This window comes from Acomys minous (assembly GCF_964271855.1).
Source record: "Acomys minous genome assembly, chromosome: 10".
In the NCBI taxonomy this organism is placed as follows: Eukaryota; Metazoa; Chordata; class Mammalia; order Rodentia; family Muridae; genus Acomys; species Acomys minous.
The window spans coordinates 110834474-110860571 of NC_140491.1; the positions used below are offsets into that span (position 1 = coordinate 110834474).

The 26098-nt window shown below is 45.0% G+C and overlaps 1 protein-coding gene across 2 annotated transcripts in view; it reads right to left on the reverse strand.

The window, feature by feature from the left end:
• Window positions 1-26098, reverse strand: part of PDE11A (phosphodiesterase 11A) — a gene marked incomplete at its 3' end in the record, with an annotated part of 371638 nt that overhangs the window by 64506 nt on the left and 281034 nt on the right. For both annotated transcript variants that reach the window (XM_084800165.1, XM_084800166.1), the window contains exons 13-15: window positions 13658-13767; window positions 4353-4443; window positions 806-906 (exon numbers count right to left, since the gene is read on the reverse strand). In XM_084800165.1, the coding sequence (XP_084656291.1) occupies window positions 806-906; window positions 4353-4443; window positions 13658-13767 (302 nt within the window). The remainder of the gene's footprint in view (window positions 1-805; window positions 907-4352; window positions 4444-13657; window positions 13768-26098) is intronic.

A 26098-nucleotide genomic window follows, 5' to 3' on the forward strand; every position in this document is an offset into this window, starting at 1 on the left:
GAAGAATATAGAGGGAGCGATAAGGAAGGTTTTTTTTTTTTTTTGATAGCCAAGCTACATTTACAGTTTCCTTGAAGACTGGGTGGATGGAAGTTGAGGATATGTGTGTTTACACTTCAGGGAGTTAGACCAGAGCCTTACAGACCCCTCCATCTGTAGGAAATCTGTGTCGTTGGGGTAATACAGGCACAAGGATCTCAGTAGAGAGAGCAGAGCGTGGGTTACGTGTAGGACTCAGAGGAAGAAGGATTAGAAAGCTACAGAGGACTTGGGAAGGATAAAGGACTATCCGTGGGTGTTGGGGCGCAAAGAGTAGAACTGAGCAGGGAGAGAGCAGTAAACGTGTATGGCCAAGAAAGCTGGAAAAGGCCAGAAGTCTTTGCTGACCACTGACAGAGAAACCTTTTGGTAGACCATGGGGGCTGACTGTGATGCTCAAAGCACAAATCAGAGAGAGGCAAGGAACAGAGACTGACATTTCTAGTCACCCTTCCATCCGTGAATCTGGTCCATGCCCATCGCCGCCATTACAGAGACAGACAACACTTGGAAACAGCTGTCGTAGGCAGCGTATGAAATGACATGACCAGCGCTTAGCCTCAGGGACATGAGGCCCAAAGGAGGCTCGCCAGTCATAAGAAAGGCTTCACGCTCGTCCCTGGGGCCACGAATCCTTGGGGTGTTACACCCTTCATTTAGATAAGGAGAACGCTGGTAGCAGGGCTGGAATAATATACAGCATTCAATACGGACCCAGAAGTTAATTATAGACAGAGTGTTAATCAGACGAGGTGCCGATACCTACTCAAAGTACAGCGTGAGGTCTGTGGCTAATATTGACTGCTTCAGGAGCTGCATGAGGTCACTGTACTCCTTGGAGGACAAGTTAGCGAAGATGTTGTGACCCTGCAACGAGAAGGGAGGACGTCACAAAACACGCCATTACGCCTGCGGTTTTTGACTGTGTGTTTCTTCTATTTTTTTTTTTTTAAAGAGGACGTAAACAAAATTTAAAGTTTAGTAAAAGCTTTCTTTTTTTTTTATAGACTCATTTTCATTTCAATCGAAATGTATGTATACGCATGGATGAGTGTGTGGGTCCATGGGAGTGCGTGCAGGTGCCCCCCAGAGGCCAGAAGAGGGCATCGGGAGTTACAGGTGGTTGTGAGGTACCTGACTTGGGTGCTGGAAACAGAACTCAGGTCCTCTGCAAGAAGAGCAAAGGCTCTCAACTGAGGGCCCTCACCCCAGTCCAAACCGAATACAAATTTTACAAATACAAACAGATGTCCCAGAAAACAGCAGAGCCAGGATGTGAGTTGTTTTAGGGAAGGCTGAACAAGGAGCACTTTATTATCTTTTTTTAAATTTATTTTTTATTTTTTATTTTATTTTTTTGCACTTTATTATCTGTTTGGTATGGAAAGGAACTTTGAAAATGTGTGAACTTGTGCTATAACAGATATGGACGCACACAGTGGAGAAGTGAGCTAAGCGTTTGGGAATCTTTCTGATCTAAAAAGAAATATTACTTCTACTAGGAAAGACTTAGCTGGCATTCTAGAAACACTTGCTGTGGTGACAAGAGACTTGGAGGCAGGCAGGAGCAAAGGTCATTAGACTATTGTTTCTCAGTGGGGAAGGTTCAGATAACGGGAGCTTTGGGATCAAACGAAGACCTTTGGGATGGCCATGACTGCCTGGGACACTCCTAACCTTTAATACTTTTGGTGGGAGAGGCCAGAGATGTGGTTAAACAGCTCTCAACGCACAGGAGACACCACCCAAAGGTCCACCTCCCCTACTGAAGTGAGGAACGCTGCGTTGAAGTGCCGGGGTGCTTTTGAGGAAGTGTGTGCGGGGTTTAAGTTCCCAGCACCAAGCTAACTGCTCAACAGCTAGGATGAAGAAGAAACATTGTCCCTTTGTCTGGGACTCTGATGGTGACTTTTACCAAAGACTGCAGTACAGCTTTACCTCCATGCTACTAGCCAGCCCTCTGGTGTCACCTCCTGCCCCCGCCACCCCCCACCCCCCACCCCCCCACCCCCACCCCACCCCCCCGCCTCAAAAGCAGACTCACATGGCAGCCCCACTGCTTGCTGCTAGTAAGGCGGGAAAGCCTTCTTAGCAGTGTGACTGCCGTCGACTTCACGGACTTGCCATGTACTGCTTTTCTTTGAATGAAATATGAACTCATAAGCATGTGGCCTGGGAACCAGACCAATTTGAACCTAGGATTGAGAACTGGAAGATGGCAGGGAAGGGAAGGAGCAAAACGGCTTCTCGGGAATAAACTGTTCTCCACTAGGGAGGTGAGTTAATTCATCAGGGGAACCAGAATATCAATTAGCAATTTCATTTTAATCAAGCACTAGGAGAAGTGCTGCTTTGCTGAATTAATTTATCTCATTGGGTGAGCCCTCCACTCCTGGGCCACAGGATGTTGGTTCCACCTGGGACCAGGTCCAATATTAATAGTCATTTTTCAAGTGCATGCTTCTAGGCTTTATTCAATGATTAAGAGGGCAAAGAACTCAAGGAAAGCTGGACCATGACTTTGCCCAGGTTTTTCTTCTGTTTTGCCTGAGCATTGCCTCATGGAACAGTTGCAAGCAAGTGTTCCAGAGCCTGGGAAAAAGTAGTTTAAAGCCTTGATGGAAGTGGCCATCCGGGTTCACCCAGGTTACCCACAGGTCACCACCAGGTTCATCCACAGGTCACCCAGTGGAAGCAAGAGAACCTCAGGAGCAAGGCAGAGCAGAAGTTTGCATTGAGAAAAGAGAACTCACCTGCACTTGAAGGTCCTGGCTATCCTGTGACATTGCCTTTTACTACTTTTAAAGGATATGGTAAATAGTACTGTTCTTGGGGGAGTACAGAGCCAGCCAAATCAGCTTTAACTTATAAAAAAAGTTAGTTTGCATCAGCGAATGATTGAATATGCAGATTGGCCTTGAGCAGCACCTTAAGGCTTGGTCCCTCAGTGGGAATGAGATTCTCATAAGGACTACACTCACCCTAGGGAGCTAGCGAGCACGGCGCGGATGGGAAAGCCGGGTGTGCAGAGTTAAGAGGTCCGGAGCCGACTTCCTCAAGCCCTCTAGCCTCTGCACACCTGTGTAAATTAGAAAGTGGGACAGTGGTGACATCTGCCTTCCTGATGGCAGAATGGAGGGATGGTAGGGCCCAGGGGTCCAGTGCCTGCTTCCATTTCCACTCAAAAGAAGTAGGAGCAGAAGTGCCCGGGTGCCATGTTTAGATGACGCAAGCCGAGGGAGCTGGACTGTAATCCCTACGATTACAAAGGTGGGGCTTCCCCAAGCCAAAGCCGACCCGCTACCTCTACCTCCTCTGCAGCTTTCAGTGTCTATATTCCAGAACCACAGATGACAGGAAGCTGGCTCCACCAGTTCCCGAGGCTCTCACCTAGGAGCCTTATTCCTAAATGACAACACAACACCTCTGGCAGGGGCTGTGCCCTATCCCACTTAGGAGTGGTGGGTCTCTGTTATGAGGTTGAATGAAGGCTTTGGTGATACTACAAAAGACACGCTTTCTTAAGATAGTCTAGAGGGAAGGAAAAAAAAGCCTCCATATTTAATGATGCTGTTCCAGTGAAGCAGGACCTTAATGACGATAATAATAATAATTAATGGCATAGCTAGAGAGCTGACAAATAGCAGGGCACAGATGATCCCTTTCGGGCCTGAAAAAAAAAGGGGGTCTGTATGCCTTTTGAAAATTAAACAGATTCTCCCTGGCAATTCAAAAACTCAGCTGCCACAGCCAGGGTCAGTTAGTGGTTTCTGTTTTTCTCTGCAGAAAAAGAGAAGTCAACACCCCAAATGCCTTCTAAGTCCTATGTTGCTGCAGGAAGGAAAATAAGGCATATCCCTGGCCTTGAGGTTAGTGCCCATGTCTTACTGTCAAATTCAGTCCTACCAAAAAGTTTAAGTTCTTTCATCTTTTATTCTCTATCTAAGCTTCACTCTTACTGTTTCTACCATCTCTTTCCATGGCGTTGAGTTTCACAAAAATGAGAAAGTTGGGCCACTCAGGAATAAGTCTTCTCCTTGGTAGTCTGCATCTTTTAATGGAGATAAGATGGTACTCTGTTGATAAGTAGCCTCTACCTGTTACCGAGTAAGTGAGTCTGTAAAACCTCCAAGGGGGCCAAAGGAGTCAGCTCAGGAAGACCTGGAACAAGGTCTTTGACATGTGACAGGCTCGCGAAAGGCACCGAGGCCTGAGTATAACTTAACCACGGCCTCCTGCGTCTGTGGGTTTGCACATGGCGTGGCACAGGGAGAATGGGAGTCCTTTAGTCGGCGTTCTGCAGGGGGTCGCACCTCACTCTGAAGGATCATCACGGCATGGTTAAAATGGTGATGCTCCAAGGTCGCCGAGGTCCCGTAGAGCTGGGCCAGCGCTGAGTCACTCCTGAAAGAGAACAGAAGCTGGGTAGGCGGAACCCTTCACCTTACCATTTCCCACACCGGCTCTTTGGACTACACTGCTTTTGGTGGTGGACCATGAGCAAATGCATTCTGGGTAACTGCTTGTGGAGTCCATTCACCTCTTAGGCAAACTTTTCAAGAACTCTCTATGGGTTAGTATGGATGCTGTGGATGGCATACAATGAAGAAGGCACAGTCCTTGACTTTAGTGAATTTGTAGACTGGTGAGCGATATAATATGTGATCATGAGAAAATGAACAAAAGGAAAATATGTAACAGCAGTGTGTGCATATGTGTGTGTGCGATAATGTTTGCCTCTGTGATGCATGCAGTCTTTATGAACTAGGCCTTATCTATCATCTGAGTATGCACAGAAACTTTCTCCTATCATATGTCCTTGACTATCTACTTCGGGAATTCTGTAGCATCTTCATAATTTACTCTACATACATTTTAACAGCCCTCTGTTAGGGTCTTTTCACCCAAGTTTTACTATCATATCTTAATGTAGAAGACTAGAGAATTCCTTGGATGTGAAGTCACATTTCTTCCTTCAGTAAGTAGCCTTGAGCAATTACTTGACTTTAAGGCCCAGTTTCTTTGTCTCTAAAACCATGCCAGTACTGTCTGTTTCGCCTCATCTGTTGTTTACGAGACTACAATAAAACGCTTGCAAGTGCCTGTCATAGTGCCAGTGTGGGAGTAGATGGGAGTCTACATTAATTATTAATAGATAATTAAAACACACAGAGACATTTCCATTTTAGAGGAACAAAATGTTCACTGACACCTGAGGGGATTACTGCAAGCTCTCTGTAAATTTCACCTATGTAGAAAAGCCTATCCCTCAATAATGTAATCCCCACAATAATCCCTCAGTAAAGTCCTTATTTTGGAATATTCCAAGAGTTCATTCCCAACTGTTTCTCTGGAATAGGATGTAGAGCATATTAGGAGTCAAGAGAGACTCAGGGAACCAAGTAGTCATTCTAGAACTCAGTTGAGGATTCATCCCCGTGCTGGCTTTCTTTGCTGGCTTACTGCAGGGTACTTGCAATATTGAAAGAACAGTTTGGCCCTAACTCGCCAGGGCTGGAGACTGACAGCGCATAGCCTGTCCTGCTGGTGTGAGAAGAAAAGGCTGCACCTATAAACAAGAAGGATTTCATTACCAAGCTGCCTTGCACCTCTAGTGTGAGGCAACCCAAGGCCACCATCAGTTTCAGGGGTTCAGAGGACCCGTGACCCTTGGAGGGACTCAGAGCTACTGTACTCCAGGAGAAGCTGCACGGTTAAGTGAGGGGAGCTTGTGATCCTGAGGTGTTAGTGAAGGAGGGAACTAGATTTCAGTCAGGCATATGTTATTTCTGTAAGCCTTGCCTGAGTTTGTGGCATTGTCTAAGAAGGGAGCAAAGTCCAGGCTAATCTTATTGACGGGTTAGTATTTAAAGTCAGTCGCTACTTGTCTTAGGTGGAGTGCATTTCCAAAGATGACGTTGGTTTGGATGTTGAGCTTTCTGTGGGCCTGGCATGGAGTAGGTGTTTAAAAATTACTTGCTCATGGTGTTGTGTGGAGAGATTATGGTTAAACCAGGAGACTGACAGCAATACGTGTGTCAGCCTATTTTATAATGACTATATTATTACTAATTATACCCACTGTCAGTAAGTACCCACCATGCACTGGGAATCACACTTACCAGTTAGTGCATAACTCCACTGAGTCGTGGTAACAATTACAAAATAGGTACATTTTTTTCTACTTTACTCCAAAGACTTAGAGAAGTTACACAAGTCTTATAAGATTACACAGCCAGCTAGTATCAGGTCTAGGTAATTTGTAGACTTCTCATTACAGTGGAAGAATTAGAAATGTAACACACATTTCTGATATTTGAGACTTGGGTTTTTTGTTTTTTTTTTCAAGACAGGGTTTCTCTGCGTGGCCCTGGCTGTCCTGGACTCACTTTGTAGACCAGGCTGGCCTTGAACTCACAGAGATCTGCCTGCCTCTGCCTCCGCCTCCTGAGTGCAGCTTGAGGCTCGATTTTTTTATGAAGCTCTTGGCCGCCAATGAAAGGAGCTTTCAAAAGCACAGTTCAGTGTTCTGCTAGCGTAGCTGTTAAGCTCAGGCTCTGATCCCTTCGTTCATCTTTGTTACCGTAACTAGCCTGCTCAGGTTCTCCTCACTCACGGGTGGGTCCTCCTAACAGTTGCTGGCGGGAGGGGGGACATCTAAGCTCTTCATATTCCTGTGGGCTTAGCAGACCCCATACAAAGGTAAGCTAGCTAGAGGTTCACACGTCACTTAGTGGTTTCTTTGTTAGGATGGGGACGGGGATGCCCTGGGGAAGGGGACATTTTATAGTAGGCAGTCTCAGGCTTAATTCGCTCTGCATTGCCTCCCTTTGTCCTTGTGGCTTCAGAACTGCTGCGCTCCAGCAGATGGACAGGGCTTATCACTGGATTCTCCGTTTGTTCCGTTATATCATCCCAGCTTTCATTCTGCACAGGAAAATATGCAAATTTGGAGATTGAACTATACTCACGCGGTCATAGTGCAAAGAAGACACTGGAACTCATTCGTCCATTCCTGTGTGCCCGGATACACGTCCCTATCACTCATGTGGCCAGCAAGCTCTGGCGATTATTATTTTGTCAGGTTCCAGGCTTGGGAAATACAGATGTGTAATTCACGGGTGCTACCTTCAGGAAGCGTGCAGTCCTCCCAGATTCATGTACTAAAATCCTCAGCAAGGAGGCAGGGAGCCATCTTAGGACCCAGAGAGTGGAGCTGGCACCGACTTCAGTAAAGTCACTGAAGCAACCCTTCTGTTTCACGTGGGCCCCTGATTTGTACTGCTGCATGCGGTTCCTACCAGTGTTTCTAAGACGTTCAAACCACTCAGTGCTTCCTGTCCTGGCCAAGGCTCATCAGGAAACCTGCCTGCCATGCCCTTACGCACCCACTCACTTTGGATGTCCTAGGATCACTGAGAGCGAAAGCCAATTTAAATAAAACAGAAAATAAACATGACAGTAGGAGATAAACCCGCACGTCAGGATAAACTGCCAGTGAACATCGCACAGGGTATTGCTTCTTTGAAATGCCAGAAGATACAGCGAGCTGAAGTAAAATGGGTTCCAACATCAGGTAACTTGGAGAAATGCTGGCTTTAAAAGCTCAAACCACTTACTACAGGAGTCCCCAGTCATCAATACATTAAAAACATGCACTGTGGTCCTACAGGAAGGGGCGTGATGTGGAGCCTTATGCACTCTTAACTGATCATAGAGCCATTTCTAAGGAGCCCATGTATTTCATGTAAAACACTGCATGAATATATACTCCTACTTTTTAAATGAAAAAACAAAACAAAACAAAAACAAACCTTCTATCGGTCACATGAGAAGATTGGCTTTAAGGCCGCATCTCACTTTGATTGTCTACGGCAAATATATATATATATTATATAACTGGCTTTGGGCACATAGCCCATAGCTGTAGAAATAGGATCATGTATATTTACATGTACATGTGTGTGTACATACACAGCGTATGGGAAGAGGGAGAGAGGAAGCATGGTAATTTATAAACGTGAATATTCCTGATGGGCACTATTGCCTGGGTCACCCCAGATTCTACAATCTTTCATTTTCAGACTGGCAGTCCGTAGAGGGGAAAGGTACCGAGATGCACAGGGCGCAGCTCTGTTGCCACAGACACCCAGTGCTTCGCGCAGACACCCAAAGTCCATGCACACCACAGCACACCTTCCTCACGTCCTGAGATGCATATTCTTTAGGAAAAAAAAAAGGAGCTAATGCAGTGTGCAGCCGTGGCTCTGAGGAAACCTTAAAAAGGCAAACTATGGAAGGTAATTAGGAAGCTGGGAATTGCTGGGAGGTTGTGAGGAGTGGGATTAGGCTGTCAGGGCAGATTAATGTGCCCTAGTATTTCACTTCTGGGACCTGGCCGAAAGCGACAAGATGGGTTTTCATCCCCAAGAAATGAGTGTAAGAGATTATGCTAGAAATGAATAGGACGGGTCTCCTAGGAGAATATACTACAAAGCTGTGCCGTGCTGATATTTAATCATCAGGGGCAGCTGTAATAGAGGGGGGATGAGTGGCCGTTGCTGTCCCTGGAGAAAAAGCGAGAGGAGCAATTTCAGAGCGCGGTGGTGTTGGTGGCCTCTCTGCTTATTGATCATTCTCTGCACGCTCTCCGATACTTAAAAATTAGGGATAAAATATGAAAATGCAAAGGTTCACTTATCAGAAAGGCTAAGAGTATAAATCAAATTGGGCTCTAACGGAAGCCACACTTCTTTATTGTGGAGGCATTTTGCATTTTATATAGTAATTTGTCCCTTGCCAAAAGTCTCCTGTTTTTCCTTTTTATAGCCTTATATATGGGGGAGGGGGGGAAAGGTAGCCTATGCTTTGCCTCATAATAACTGTGGCATTTAGGCTCTGTTGCCAAGATCACCTGAAAGGTTGGGTTTAGACTATGAAAAAGTTTAAAAGAAGGATTTTCTGCTGCACTTCCAACTTCTCCCAGGATGCCTAACATAAGGCCTTGGAAACACTCTTATTTTATTGAGAAATACAAGAGGAGCAAATGTTACAGGTGTCTTTCCATGGATTTTTAAGCAGTGGTAACTCACTCCCTGAATAACTTTTACCCTAATCACTAAAGAGTGTGTTAAGCCTCTCCTGACATTCACTGTCAAATGGAATCTTACCTGAGGTCAAGCTGGCAGTAAGTGTTATAAATCCAAATACGTCTCCATTGGGTAGTAGCAGGGCCAATGGGCATCTATGAGCCGGGAGACTGGGTGCAAGATGATGTGGTTTGCGGACACACTCTACCATCTTAGAGCGTGTAGAATTGCTAGTGGGACTGGGGCATAAAAAAACATCTGGTGGTGGCAAGTTATTACTCACCTAATATCTGTGAAGGCTGTTTGTCCCTGAACAACTAATCTGAGACTTAGGGGCATTCACTTCCACTTTGGAAAGATTAAGATATTGAAAGATTGGAAGCTTTTTTAACTCAGTCCCACAGTTGTTACAGCTCTACATTTTGAGTTGCTGGATATCAGGACACATTTCAGTTTTCTACAGCTTATCTGGCATGATAGCCAACAAATTGGAAGCTCAGTATCAATAGTCCAAGACATGTCACCAAGTCAGGGAAAACGTTGATGCAATAGTTAAAAGAGTGGTCTTTGGTATCAGAGAGCCCAGGTCTAATTGCCACTATATTACATTCTTGTGGGTAAATTTGGACAAGCTGTAAAATGGAGACAAAGCTATCTACAGAAGTTTGGGTGAGGCCTTAGTAGAGCTAACAGACGAATTGCCATTTCCCTGGTCTTGGGGACTGTTATTTGCAAGAAACATAAATGTGGAATAATAAGCTTTGTCTGGAAGAGGTTAGGTTGAGTGACACAGGAACCCCGACTCGGTCATAAGAATGGCTGAATGCCCCAGTAGAAGGAAAAATAACGGAGAAAGACAGGGTCAAAGTCTGATTTTTTTCCCGGTTTCTCTCCATTTACATGTCTCCTTTTGCCTTCTCTCTAACAGTTATCTTCCTCCCCCTCCCTTCTGTAGACTGGCCTTCTTTTCTCTCTCATCCACTTGGTATGTGGTCACCAGAGCCTTTCCCAGCCCCAAGTCTGTGTGGAGCTGCAGCTCAGCTCTCTACAGCTAAGTGATGCAATGTCGTGAGCGGACACAGCAGTATCGTACTGGCCTGTCTTTGGTCAGGTGTGGACTTTTGGTCTAATCTGTTGAGGGGGTCAATGTTGAGGGGTGTTTCCCTGATCAGTGTGATGCACAGACTGGCTGCAGAGGGCCAGCGGTATTCAGGTCCCCTGTACCATTGTCCATGTCTCTCTTAAAAGAATATATGGGGAGTTCATTCTTGGCTTACAGACACAATGCTAACTAGTTATGACTTCTTTTTGCATCAGTAGTGATATGGTAGGGGGAAGAGAAGATGGTCCTAGAGAGAAATATACTGACAACATATCGTTGGCATAAAAAAGAGGAATTGGGGGAGGGAGCAAAAAAAGGACATTCAAACAAACTTGAAATAAGTAATTGTCAAAAGGAGCCCATGGTGTACACTTTAATGGGCTTCAAGCCTTTATTTTAGTATCAAACCTATGTAATTTTAAGGCTATGTTTCACCATCTGCATCTGTAAAAGGCCACATTTATTTAAGAATCAAAAAGCTTTATTGAGAAGGTATATTAAAAAAACATACAAATGATCCAGTCACCATCCATCCATCCATTCAGCAAACATTTCCTGTGTGTTTATTATGTTCCTACTGGGTCACAGGACTTGAGGAAGAAGAGGGAATACATCTGAAAGTCAGCATACTTCTAAAAAGACATTGCCAGGGCACTGTGAAGGAAGAAACAATGATGAAGAGAGTGTGCATTGGGGTAGGCCACGGGAGTGGTGTGTTCAGAGCAGCTGTGGGGAAAGGAACAGGATGGCATTTTTGGACCTGGGAAACAGCACAAAGGGTACCAGAAAGGTCTGGGCTAGCAGGGCCTCACTGAGACCTGGGATGAATCCTCACTTCTGTCCGGGATGATTGGATAGGCAAGTCAGTGCTAAGTCAGGGAAATGAGCCAGAATCTGATATAAAGGAGCCTTAAGGGCCTACTAAGGAATATGAATATCTAAAATTCCCCGGCGGCCTGAGGATGAAGCAGGAGAGGGACACTAACACCTTTGTTGACGAGAAAGGATTTTTTTCGGAGTACCAAGCAGGCACAAGGAGGGCTGGGACATCTTTTGTGGCACCAGAAGAGTTACAAGGAAGTGGAGGTTGCTCCAAGATATGATGCTTTGATGAGACCTCACTGAGGCTGCCACGTGACTTGTGCATTCGCTGGCATAGAGACTAAGAGACAGAGGGACTCGGATGAAGGGGAGGAGTAAAAACTAGAGGACTCTGGGTCTTCAAGTAGGAGGCTCTTCCGACAGTTGGCATAAGCACTTGTGAGTTGTGTCTCTGAGGTGCGGCTAGGGCTCGGAAGTGGATGAGTGGAGGCCCTCTCTGCACAAATAGTCACCAGAACAGGAGAGCAACCGGGGCACAAGAAGAGAGGCCTTGAGGCAAACTGAGGAGGAAGGGTACCCAGGTAGATAATTATCTCTTGTGAGGGAAAAAGTGAAGAGAAGTTTAGGATGAAGAAAATACAACCCATGGCGTGCAGGGCCGAGAATGGAGGATACAACAGCTTTGGAAACGGGGTCACTGGGGACAGCTTCGCTTGTGAGATGGGATGAAACGCCCTGGGCGAAGGCAGGCCTGGGAGGAAGCAAAGACACCCAGCACAGACACTTTTCCGGGAAGCTTGCCTAGGGAGGGAAGAAGGAAATAGAATAGTCTCTAAAAAGACAAGTCAGGGGTGATGGTGGGTTTTTCAAGATGGGACAGAATTGTTCATGATGGTTAGAGACAGAGCCCTCATACACGGGGAGATGTAGGTACAGGAAGGAGGAGGGCGGTTGATGATGACGGGTCCCAGAGGAGAGAGGAAGGAAAGATCCAGAGCAGAGGTGGAGGGATTAGCCTCAGACGCGGGAAAGACAGTCTTTTCACTGAGATAGGAGGGGAAGCGGAAAGGACGGGGAGGTAGATAAGTGTGTAGGTGGCAGGGGAGAGAATTGAGATCGCTCTCGATTGATGGCCTCAATTTTCTCGGTGAAGTAGGAGGCAAGGTGATCTGTAGACGGTGTGAGGAGGCAGCGGAGCTTGGGAAAAGAGAGCATCAGGCCTGTACCTAACCGCTAAGAGCCACGCAGGCTGAGCTGGTGGAGTACGCAGAAAGATTGGCACGGAGCCCTGAGCGCGCGGCTGGGTTGAGAAGATGTGTATCAGCGGTGTCTCAAGCTCGTATAACTGTGATATTTCCTCCCAGGGCTTTGACAAGTCTAGGCAGGGCGGCAAGAAATTGAATTGTCAGAGTGAACTAAGGCTGGGTTCTGGTTTTTTTTTTTTTTCAGGCTGAACGTCACGGAAGTTTAAGAGGGTTAAGGAGCTGTTGGGTACCGGGTATTGAGGAGGGGAGCTTGACGCGGTGGGTTATAGGATGAAGGATGGAGAGAAGGACACGTGATCAAAACAGTTTGCTAGACTAGAGCAAATACCAGGGCCCAGGATGTCAAGGTCTGACTCAGGAGGGACTAAAAGGAATGACAGGCTGAAAGCAACTGGCTGACTCACAGTGGGTCGTTGGAGTTTCAGCCAGCGGAGGTCCACCTTCTCTGAGAACGTTGAAATCTGTCATCTAAAAGCTAACCTCACCTCTCTACAGAAGCCTTTCTTACTGTTCCCTTCCCATCCGGAAACATCTCTCCACAGTGCCTGACCATCTTCACAGATAGCTGGTTCTAAGGACATTAAAACCTGGCCTCATTGCAGGAGTCCCGACACCTGAAATTTAACTATCTTTCTAACATGCCCAAGGCCTGTGGCCCTTGCCACAATGTGAGCCAACCAATCAGTGGCTTTCTTGACCGGTTACAACTTATTTGAGGGACAGGTTGCTCTGTCCACATGACTTGTGTGCATGGTGTACAGTCGCTTACCCATCCCTGTGTTTATGTGAGTCCTTTGTCTACGTTTGTCTTTTCATGGGTCTAGGAATGGGAAGAGCAAAGCAATATCTGTTTTATTAATCTGCCTGAGCCTGTTTTTATTCTAATCATCTCAAAAGCAGATTTGAGAGGAGCAGGTCCAGGCAGCTTGTCATGGACTGGGGGTGGAGGTGGGATTGGGGCTGTGTGGGTGTGGGGAGTGTGGGTGGGGTTGGGGGTTGGGGGTGGAATGGGGGTGGGAGGGTAGGGGTGGGGGGGGTTTGGGGGAGGGGCAAATAGGCTGAGAGGGAAAGAATAGGACTTTGAAAACATGAGCCGTGCTCTCTGACTGAGGTCAGCAGAGACAGACCAAATCAACAAGCATGACATGAAGGGCAAATTTGCAATTAAAAGAAGAATGGGGGAATTATAAAGATGGATGGGCCCCATGACATGCATGCCCCAGCCTGCATGGCTTTGGCCTCCGATGCCAGAAATTAATGCTTTACTCTTTAGCTCTCGTCACCTTTGGCTCGGAACAGAAAGGCAAATGCGTTGAAGTCACAACAATTAGGGCACTTACTTAGCTTGGAAGGCGTTGTTGGTCCCCCTGTGGTCCAGGTCGTGACACAGGCATCCCACAAGCGCAGCTAAAATTTCCACCTCGGTCAGAATCTCTTGAAACCCAGCAGTCTGGGAAGAAGGGGACAATGGCAGGTCAGTGCCAGGGGCAGGGAGACTGGGAAAACTCAGTCGGCTGAGCAGCCATCGGCTGGTTTCAAGCCTGCATCATTTAAGGAAATGATTAACTGTCACCCTCCTAGGTGACAGTGTGTTGAGTGGTCAGCTGCTCAGCCTAAGGTCCCCACAGTGAGGACTTCACTTGCTCTGACACCAGGACAAAGCTCAGACTGTTTCATTCCCTTTATTTTTAGAGAGGCTGTGCTCTCCACACCAGCAGTTTGGGAAAGGCCCAGAGTGACGTGTGTTGTGCCACCGCACAAAGTATGATAAGCAATGCATTTGGAAGTAGGGGGATGTGAAGGGACCTTCAAAACGGAAATGCTCTAGTCCCTAGCCGCTACTTTTTTTAAAATTATTTTTTTTATTTGTATGTGCATTGGTGTTTTGCCTGAATGTATATCTGTGGGTGTTGGATCTTGAAGCTACAGAGAGTTGTGAGCTGCCATGTGGGTGCTGGGATTTGAACCCGGGGCCTCTGGAAGAGCAGTCGTCTCTCCAGCCTGTTAGCTGCTACTTAAAATGAGAGTAAGCAAATATAGAAAAAGCTTCGTTCATGACAAACGGAGGAAGAGAGGAGTACTCAACTGCTTCACGATGTTGTTCTAGAACTATCTTATAAGTCCCTTAACCCATATCAGGCTGATGGAAATGCAAACGGGTAAGTATTAGAAACAGAGCAGTTAGGCAACCAGGAAGCACACACCATTCTGAAGTCTTTGTTTCCGGCCCCGGTAGCCCCGTGAGCTGCATGGCTGGGGCGTGATTCCTTCTGGGCGCAGTTGGACATCATTATGGGCGCAAGAACAGTACCAGCTCTCTGCTCCAGCTGACCCGCCCATTAGTTTGGAGGATGGGGAAACACGGCTTCGGGAGAAAGATCCGTGTGCCTCCCTCAGTCCTTGGTCCTTTTACCGCCCCTCCCCCTTACAGCGAAGTCTTCTGTTCCATTACTTATTAAATTCTTTATCACATGGTGGAGGAGGGGGAGGGAGCCTGAAATGACTTTTCATGCGTGTTTCTCTTCCACAAATCTCGAATCACGGGCTAATACCAGTAAGCCTCTTGTAGGGCAATGAAAACGCTGCTTTTTAATTACTCGTGGCTTTAATACAGACATAACTGAGCAATGGATTCCTGTATTGACCATTTTATTTCTCAGAAACTGACTTGGTTCCCTGGCTAGCTCTGGAAACACATATGACATCACTTACACAACAAATGGGAATGTTAATAAATCGTCTGGGGCTCTTGCCAAAGTCGTCGCCAAAGCTTGCGTGCACCCTTCACTTCAAAACCTGCTGGATATTAGTTTTTGTTTATTTTATTACCTGTAATAGGGTTCTCAAACCATACTAAGAAACCTAAAGCCAAAAAATCTGCAGTCTACATTGTTCCTATTTCCTGATTCCTAAAGGCAACCAAATTCTTCTGTTCAACGAACTTGGTGACTTTACTACCACATACATATGTTTGAGCACTGGATTATTCACCAAATATTTACACAGTCATCCCTATGTTTCTATTAATTCCTGTAGGAGTTTTCTTTTCTTTTTCTTTTGTTTTTGTTTTTGTTTTTGAGACAAGGTTTCTCTGTGTAGCCTTGGCTGTCCTAGACTTGCTTTGTAGACCAGGCTGGTCTCGAACTTACAGTGATCCTCCTGCCTCTACCTCCCAAGTGCTGGGATTAAAGGTGTGCGCCACTCCCCCCCCTGCTGCATAGGAGTTTTCAACTGCTTAACTTACTTAATATTTTTTTAACCAGTCTTAGGAGGTAATAGCTATTATTATCCCCATTCATGGATGAGGAATTTGAGTCAAGGAGAGGCTCCGTCTGTGCCTAAGGGCTGATAGCTGACGCAGGGCAGAGGGGAGCACATCCCAGTGTGTCTTGATGAGAGGTGATGGTCCCTGCACCGCCCCTCCATGCACAGAGCTTTCACCATGATCGCCCTGGAACTACTGCCCAGCCACCTAATACATATGACTGTTTTCTTAAATACTCTCAATTCCTAGAGTTCAAACTTCTTTGAGGATGAGGATGATCTCCTACCTCTTGCATCCTAAACCTTTCCTCAATTTCTGCCTCCTATTGCAGGTCTTCATTTGAAAAGCATGTCAGTTTTTCGGGAGCCAGTTGTTCCAAGGCTTTACATGGTTGGGGTGAGGGGACCTTGTTCTGTTTTCACACTTAGCCGTTAGTTTGCCTAAGGATTCTACGGGGAAATGGTTTCTCTCGGGGGTTCTAAAAGGCTGATTACTTTACCATCTGGGTCACGAGGCTGCTCTTAGGAAGAACGTGACAATCTCAGTCCTAACACGTTGAGTGTTAGTGTGCTTGCTTGTGGCTGTCTGCTCTATTCCCAGCATTTAGTAATTACACAAAGATAAAATTGGTTCAGGAAGCCGGGTGGTGGTGGCACACGCCTTTAATCCCAGCACTGGGGAGGAAGAGGCAGGCGGATCTCTGTGAGCTTGAGGCCAGCCTGGACTACAGAGTGAGCTCCAGGACAGCCAGAGCTACACACAGAGAAACTTCGTCTCAAAAAACAAAAACAAAACAAAACAAAATAAAACAAAAAACAAAACAAAACCAAAAAAATTGGCTCAGGATTTTCCTCTTTACTCTGTTCGCATCGTGAATCTAATCTGCAGGCTCTGCTTTTCCAGCACATGGTTCCTCAGATCTTTTTTTGTTGTTTCTTCTTCAGTACATTTTAATTTTCTTTCTTTCTTTCTCTCTCTTTCTTTCTTTCTTTCTTTCTTTCTTTCCGTGTGTGTGTGTGTGTGTGTGTGTGTGTGTGTGTGTGTGTGAATGGACGTGCCATAAGGTGAACATGGAGGTCACGTTCAGGAGTCTGTCCTCTTATTCCACTGTGCGGATACAGTAAATTGAACTCAATTGTCTGGCTTGGCCACAAGTGCCTTTCCTTGCTGAGCTATCTCACCGACCGGTCAGTATATTTTCCTGTCTTATATAAGTGGAATTCTAATAGTTTGAATATCGATTCTATTATTTTTAAAAGATCTCTTCTCTTCCATCTCCTGTACGGACTATTCTTTCTTTCCATGAGTTTTAACATAAGCACTTTTTTCTGTTCCTTTTCTAACACCATACTGTTCTTCCCCCACAGATGTGCTTTCTCTTTTCCCTTCTTTCTGAGGAAATTAACATTTTGATATTTTCTTTTGCTCCTTTGACTTGCCCATGCCCTTTGAGCTCTTTCTTTTTCCTTGTGTTCTCTCAGAAGTCTTTCGATGACTATCCGCACTTACGAATGAAGCTCTGACTGACGCTGCCCCAAGCCAGGTGCCTGCAGGGTGTCAGGCACTGCCATGGGGTGACCAAATGCCTGGCTGCTCTTTTGGTGGAGACCCCCAAACACTAGATCTAAGCTCACACCTCTGGACTCTTCGATCCGTTGCCTGGAACAGTGTAAACACTGAAACAAAGCCTGGAGCCGTGGCTTTCATGCAGGAGTCCACGGGATTCATGCAGTGCTCCGCTCTCCACACGTGTCTGGTCCTTTCTCTGGTGTCCTTGAGGATGACGCCTCGTTTTCTCGAGCTAATACTCTGCTTCCTGCTCCAGTTAGGGTAAGAACAAATCTTTGACTCTATAGAGGGGAAATGGGAACTTACCGTTTCCTTCTTCTTCCCACTGCACCCTATTTTGTGGCTTCTGAAGCCTCTAGTTCCCATGCAGGTCTGGGGAAATCTGTTCTCATGCGCGTCTGTCTCTTCACCTTCTATCTCTGGCCTGAAGGTAGAGGGCCAGGCCTTGCTCTTTGCTGCCGAGTTGTAAACTACCATTTTTCTCTCCCTTTTCTGCATTTGTTGTTGCTGTTTTTTTTTTACACACTAACCTTTTATTTATTTATTTTTTCTCCTCTTGAAATTCAGCACCTGGCTCTAAGTTGATTTATATCACGAGATATTTATATCAATACCTTTGGGAATATAATGAGACACACAAACTCTCTATAAAATCTATTAATTTCATATCACTCCAAGGCTATAGAGATCATCTGTGGACCCTCGAATAAAGAATCCTTGAAGTTCGGCAGACGCACGGTGGCACGGGGCATAGTTACCTCTCTCCGCTGTGACGCCCGAGTCACTGAAGCAGCACCTTTGCTCAGGACTGTGATTTAAAGCTGCCTGGTAAATGGTTTCTGAGAATCATCAGGGCCTGAAAAGTGTCCACCTGCCACTAAGTTTCTATTTGCTCCTCCCCGAATTCATCCATCTTCCTTCAGTCCCATCAATTCCGAACTGCATCTACCCTCACCGAGCAGAAAAAGCCAGCTGCCTGCTGAAGATAATACACCGTCAGAAAGAAAACAGAGAGGCGGGGGAAGAATGTCGTGATGTGTTTATTTCTTGACTCTAGCTTATTATTTTGCTTTCAAATGAAATTATGTCTTTCCTCAATAATCATGAGTTTTATTGACCTTTGTGTTACTACATCTTCTCCCTTGAATTCCCTCAAGGTGGAGGTCAGAAATATAAGCAATAAATACACTATGTCTAAGTGAAGAGACAGCCAGATGCATAGAACCAGGCAGGCCTCCAGCGCAAGCTTTTTGCCATGCTGACGTGTTTTCCTGGGCTGGTTCTCCCTCTAACTCCTACAGCACACAGCAGCGAAGCCTTTAAACTACCCACACCAACGAGATTCTGTGTTCGGCTGCGTCTGCAGCGCAGTGAACGCAGGACGATCCCGGACAAAGGCAGTGACTGTCGTGGTGGTTCTGTTGAAGTCAGTTAGAACAGCTGCACAGTCAGCCCTAGGTGGTGCTGGAGGGCAGGTTTTCGGTTAATGGCTGTGACTAGGTACTTGCTGTGGATCAAGCCATTAGTGTGTTTGAGAAAATAGGCTTGGGCAAACACTGACAATTATGAACACTGTCATAGGGCCCGGTGTGTGCCAAGTGCTCTTCTGAGCATGTCAGTTTTATTAACCCTTACGAGAACCTCTAGGTAGGTACTAGTCTAGTCTTTTTCTCTAATATATGGACCACTACAGGGCCATTCGACATTCTTAGTCTAAATTTGCTTCTGTAGCACCAAGCTCAACCTGATAGCACCCGGCACTTTACAAACAAGGCTCGCTAGAAAACAAAGATCTGGCGGCAGAAATGAAACAGCCCACTTTTATAAAATGTCTAGTATATGCACAGGAGAAAGCCTACTGGGTATATATCAGGAGGCTAGCAGTCAAATTACCAAAAAAAAAAAAAAAAATCCTTTGTGTCAAAAAATTTACAAAGAACATTTGTTCATTAAAATTTACATACCCAGTATATTTTCAGAGCTTAAAAAAAAGAGAAAGACTTTATTTGTAATTTCAAAAGGTTCTGGATATGATCACTTTGGTTTTTTTTTTTAAGTTATAATACAAAATGATATAGAATGAGGTAGCTTATGTTGAATTGAAAAATGCAAATACTTCTGCAGCCAAATTATTCCAGGCTTGAATAAAATAGTGACATTCTGAAAAGCATCCGTTCACTTAGCAAATTTATTAAGAAATTGCACCAGCCTCGGCCAAACGAGGAGTGCAGTAGAGACCACGGCCGAAGTCTTTGCCTTCCCATGCTGCACCTGTACCCAGTCGTGCTGCGAACCTGGCCGCTGAATGGCCGGCTCCACGGAGCTTGCGCGTCGTGGAAGAGGGCAATGGCCTAAACAGCTGGCTGTCTTTGCTTTTGGAGACAGCACATCATGAATTGTTTGTTTGTAGTGTTTGGAGCCCAGAAGGTGCCCAGTTCTAGAAAGTCGTCATCCCTGTTAGGAGATCTCATTGCAGCACTTTCTCCTTCTTCTCTTGTAGACAGCGAGCCCCACCCAGAACAGGCAGGATGCTCCCAGGAAGTCCCGCCCTGCTCCACGTCAACGTGCTCCAACTGACATAGTTAGAAGCTGGAGTTTACAGGTCCCATGAAGAGGAGCAGTGAGGGGGCGCTTATCAAGAAGCGCACGACTTCTTTTAGTTTTTAATTCTAGCACACAAAGGGCTGGCAGTCACTGTCCTGCGCTCTGCTTGGTACATTGTTACACTTACTTTAGCCCAGGCCACTTTGAAGGTGTCTTTGAAAACACCCCACGTAAGGTGCTCCTGTCTTCTGAACAGACTATTGGTGGTGGGCTCGCCTCTGTTAAGGCACCTCTAACGTGAGGAATTCTTTGGTAAGACAGAGACCTCCCAACAGTGACCCGTGGCTCTACAGGAAGGGCTCCTTCAGTGACAGCTCCAGTCACTGAATCTTAGACATAGGAGAGTCAGGTTGGTGAAAACCTGTGAAGGACCGTGTGTGGGGTTTGCCTGCCTTTACTGCAGGCCCTTTATGCTTCTAGCAGGGACTCACGCTTACTTAAGAGGCAGTGGCAGTATCTGAGTGCAAGCCCTGAAGGCAGGCTGGCAAGTGTCAAACTGCTTGACATCCTCAGTGACTTTAGGCAGAGGATTTTCCAGGCGTTGTAGTAGCAGTGGACTTATCTTAATAACCAGCAGACATCCGGAGTGAGCTTAGTAACTTCCGGCCATGGCTGGCCCTCTTCTTAGCTAAGAGGTCCTTCTTTGACAAGCAGATTGTGTGCAATGAAAATGCCAAGAAGGGCGCTCGCCTTTAATCCCAGCACTCGGGAGGCAGAGGCAGGCGGATCTCTGGGAGTTCAAGGCCAGCCTGGTCTATAATGCGAGTCCAGGACAGCCAAGGCTACACAGAGAAACCCTGTTTCAAAAAAACAAACAAACAAAAACAAACAAACAAACAAACAAAAAGAAAGAAAGAAAAAAAAAAAAGAAAACGTCAAGAAGAGACGTTGTCACTTATATTCCTCAAAGGAAGAGAAAGGTCAAACGATCACATTGACACTCAGTGGCCAGAGCCCACCTTGGTGTTAACAGTGGTGACCGTTGAACATGTCCACAGCTGTTAGGGGACTGCCATGCCACCCTCTCCATTATCACACACACACTGTCATGCAATTCTGGTTGTCTGCATTATCCTAGGGAGGTGAGTGGTTTTGATGACATTTGCTTTTCTTTTTTTCCTGAAGATCAATGCAGCCAAGCATTTATTTGGCATTAATAAAATATTGATTCAAGCATACAATGATTCTCCCTACCAAAGTCAGAGCTGGAGGGCTTTGTAGTCTATCCCCAAATGACTTTCCTCAGTAGCAGATCCTAAACCCAAGATGTGCTTGGGGGAAAATGGTGGTTCTTCTACTCAAATAGTGCTGCAAATACTTATCTCGGCAAGTCTCAGAAAGGAGACATACCAAACCCAGTGACATGTCTTGTAAAATTCTTGTGTTGGGTAAATCTTTAATGTGTACATGAAGTATTTTTGGTTGATTTTATCTATTACATTTAGTTTTTTTTTTAACTGCTTCTAAGACTTAATGCTTAAATTATCACTATAATGTAAGAGGTTTTGGAACTGTAAAAACACTAAAAATAGAAGTCTACAGTAAATGCCAAGTACACATTACCTAATGTCAGTGGAGTCTGTGTTTTGTAGTCTTTCTCCACTACACAATCACCTTGTTGGAAAGAATATTTCGTCACAAATTTCTGGTGTCTGTCAACATTCTCTTTGTTTTTGTTTTGTTTTTTGAGAAGGGGAGTTGTTATCTAAGCCCGGACTGGCCTTGAACTTAAAACAATCCCCTCGCCTCAGCCTCCGGAATGCAGAAATAACACAATGCCTGGCAATTCCCTTTCTTTCATTCTCAGAAAGTTCTGGAGTGATTATATTAAAAAAAAAACCAGTCAATATATTTCTTCTTTGACATTTCTGTGCAAAAAGAGGAACTGAATGGTATAGGGAAAATCTCTAGCTAAGTACCACAGCAAAGCTGAAAAAATAATGTACTGATTAAAAAGGAAATAAAACTTGGAAAGATACTCAAAGAAACTGAGGCTTCTTTCTCGATTTAGAGACACAATAAACAGAGCCAGAAGCAAGGGTAGATGGTTATTGGATTCCCAGAGCCGTAGCTTTTAACACTAAGAATGTGTGTGTTTAGATTGAGGTGGGGGAGGGGCATGTTTAGAAATACAGCTTATAATTTATTTATGATGAATTATGAGTGAGCACAATATAAGATCACAGGTTTGTGAGCACACAGAGAGAGATCACTTTGAGCATATTAATTGTGCAGAAAGCCAGGACTCTCAAGGCATCCCAAGAGACCCAGTCCATGGGTTTCAAGAATACAGGGACTCTGCAAAGCTTGCCCCAAATTTTATTTGCCATCAGTGAATCAGGATTAAATATGAGACCTGTGAAAATTTAAAACTTTTTAAAGCCTCTCACTTAACACCCTTAGGTGCCAGGTTTCAGTCCCAAGAAAGTGCCACTAGGAAGTCAAACAGCGTGGAAAATGGAAGCTGTGATAAATGACCGTGGCTTGGCTGCTGGGTCTCTCTGACCTGAAGGATTTGTCTGGCGCCATAAAACACAAAGCGACAGATTAAGCAGTTTACCAACACTGTAAAAACCTCAAGAATAAACTCCCTTTAATAATAATAATATTTATTTTTTTAAAAAAACCCAAAGAACCCTGAATTGTAACTAGATATCCCCAGCCCCCAAACTGCATGCATTTCCTTACAAGCCTGTGTCCATGAACAAGGGCTTACAGTTTCTTGGTAGTGTCAGACACGATTATGCCCGTACACTTTTACAATTTACATGTCCTGAGAAAAATACCCAGCGCGGGCTGATGGTGCAGGAGAATTTATTTTCACTAGAAAGGGAATGACTCATAACTCATGAATGGCAGTGCTTAAAGTGAGTTATGGAGGCTGCTCTCCTGTGAGAGGAAATGGGTTGAATGGTCCTTCTGCCCCTTTGTATGTTTGGTTATTAGCACACCAGGTTCTTAATTACGTATGGCCTTGCCTTTTTTCTTTTTATAAAATAAATGTGAATAAAGAGAGCATCGGCTGGAAGCACGGAGTGCCTAATTGGGGCTCTGGAATGCAGGTGGGGAGAATAAAAATAAAAGCCTTTTCACGTGACTGCAGGGGCAGGCGTCTTAAGGGCAATGGAGCCACTGCATCCAACTGGTCAACCCCACTGACAGTTTATGATGGCTACAGCTGATGTTCTGCAGAAACACTAACGGTCGCTCCTTCTCTACATACGAAATGACCCATACATACGTGATGACATCTGCACGAAGATTTAAATGTTCTAATGCACAAATTTCATTATATTATTATAGCAATAGCTGTATAGCATATAGCAATTATGTTAAGGTAAGTGTAACTACTTACACTGGCAACGCGGTGCTAGGGTAAATGCTATTTGAGATCTCAAACACAATTACCGTTTACTTTTTAGTACAGGCAGTCACAGAACCTATCCTACCTGCTAATGTCACAAGGAATTTGATTTTGTCGTGATGAGGATTCTGGTCACTGAAAGGTTTTGTTTAACAACTGGCTGGCTCTGTCTTTCCCAAGGGGGGAAGCAAAGGGTTTGCACTGCATTCCTGAGATTCCTTTTGGGAGAACTTTTTAGCCTCGAAGATCAAGGACTTATCTGAGAATGGCAGTCAGTGGACGGCAGGAGACTCTTCAGCTTGAGACAAGGACTGATTCCACTCCCCCACGCCCTGCCCCTCCACACTCCCATGCCCCGCCCCCCACGCCCTCATGCCCCGCCCCCACCCCAAATGTCCCTTCCGCTCCCCAGTTTGAATTATCAATAAAATGGCGTGGCCATCTCCCCCCAAAATTTTGTTGACAACACAAAGATGGGCCAAGGCACACTCTGTCACACTGCAGATTTAGGACTCCCCAGTAAATGTCAGGCAGTGTCAATGTGTGCGCTGTGACGCTCCGTTGTTAGTGTCTAACCGGGCCTCCCCACCAGCGCCATGCCACCGGCACCACCATAAATTTTAATGTGATCACACGCTCTTCTCTTTCCATATCCAGTGAATTCTGCAAGATCATAATATCCTATATGAACCCTAGCTGAACCTTAGCGTGACGTGATAAGATCACGAGCTCGAGCAATGAAAGTTGTTCGCCATTTTAGAGTGCTTAAAAACTAAACCAAACCAAACCCAAAACCTGGAGCAACATGACTCTTTAAAAGTCACGCATTCAACTATTGCTTATTGAGCACTACAGGAAGCAGGGCAGTGCTCTGAGTGATGACGAGCCTATTGAGAAGACAGTAAAGAATCCCGACCCTTAAGGAAACTCTTTCTGTGCCCCTTGGAAAGATCTGTCGGAGGTCATACATCATTTATAAAACAAACAAACACAAAGTGTGCCTGTAACTTGGACATCCAGGCATGCCTTTTAGTTTACAGACTACAAGCAAAAATGCTTCACACCCGTGTCTGGCTTACACTGTGACTACATAGATGAGCCATGGTCGTCATCTTTCATTACACATGTTGGCCAGCATTTCTTATTTATATAAATAATGAGAATTTGTATAGGTGCCATTGATATATATGTTTTTAGTCTCTGTTTTAGCCACAAATGAGAGTCTTACCTAGTATATTTTTAGAGGAAGTCAAAGCTGGGGGAAATTTAACTGTACAGGTATCCCTTAAAAAAAAAAAAAAGATAACCTTAAAGCTTTGATTCCACAAATTTTTAAATTAAATCCATATCAAATTGCTTGTCCTATAAAGTTCTCCTTTGTTTCTTTTAATTTCTAAGGAGCTAAAATTATTTGGTTTTCTAAACATGAGACTGAATGCAAAATCATTCTGAGTCAATAATCTTATTTTCTCTGTGTGAAATGATTTTAGAGATAAAAGGTACAAAGCTGGTGTATGTATATATTCATAGTTTGAGTGTCCCGTGGTGTGTGGACCAAAATTTGTTCCGCAGTGAAGCACAGCTTTGCCCAGACAATAGGTTTAGGAAAATGCACCATCAGGTTTCAGGTCACCGGGAGAAGGCAGGCTTATTCATGCTACCTCGTGGTCATAAAACAAACCCAGCCTCAGAGAAGCGACTCTGTTCCAACAGACTGGCTTTGGCGGCGAGTATTTTAAAGAAAACATTTATTTTGCACTGGCCTGAATCCCTCTTGGTAGAAGAAAAGAGACGCTTTCAAGGAAGGGGTCACGGGCTTTCCCGCCATTGGTTGGGAAACTTTGCCTTGGAGCGCCATCTAGAGGAAATTCCAGCACACACAGGGCATTCTCTTTTGGCTTAGTGATCCAGACTAAATGATAGTTGAGGTACAGTAAAAAATGGTTTCTTTAAAAACAAGAATTTTCTTTCTTTCTTGCTCTCTTTCTTTCTTTCTTTCTTTCTTTCTTTCTTTCTTTCTTTCTTTCTTTCTTCTTTCTTCTTTCTTTCTCTCTCTTTCTTTTCTTTCTTTCTGTCCATCTTTCTCTTTCCTTTCTTTCCTTCATCTCCCTCTCTTCTTCATCTTTTCTTCCTCTTCCTCCTCTTCTTCTTTACTTTCTGTGTCCCTCTTTCTCTCCCTCCCTCTTTTTCTCCCTTCCTTCCTCCATCCCTGTTATTTTTGGCTGGAGATAACCCCAGCACTTGGGAAGTAGAGGCAAGATGATCATAAGTTCAACCTAAAGTAACCATAGAAACCAGAAAGGTAAAAAGACGCCCTGTGGAGGGGTGGAGAAGGGATGGTGAAACACAGATGCTGTGTAGATAGAAATGGGGGAACTGAGGGGTTTAACTGGGAAGAGGGGAGGGAGAGAACACAGAGGAGAAGGGATAAATAACATTAAGGATGTTTGGAAAAAGTGATAAGGAAATGTTTAATGTTTATTTGAAATATCATACATGTGCATGCAAACGTGTGTGTGTTATGTGTGTATGTGTTTATGTGTATGTGTGTGTGTGTATGTGCATATGTGCGTATGTGTTTATGTGTATGTGTGTATGTGTATATGTGCGTATGTGTGTATGTGTGTGTGTATGTGTGTATGTGTGTGTATGTGTGTATGTGTGTGTGTATATGTGCGTATGTGTGTATGTGTGTATGTGTGTGTATGTGTGTGTGTATGTGTGTGTGTGTGTGTGTGTGTGTGTGTGTGTGTGTTTGTCCATTTAAATGAAGTTATGTTAGTTGCAGTGATAAAGTTCCCTCAGGAAAGCCTGGGAGCTTTCCTCTGGAGTTGTTGGTCAGAGGAGTCAAAGAAACTCCCAGAATAAGACAGCCTATTGCTGTAGCTGTTGGTTGTCTCAGAACTTGTGGTAAGACCCGTGACTGGAGACCACACATACTTCAGAGACAGTACTTGGAGAAGTGGAGCTACAGCTGGC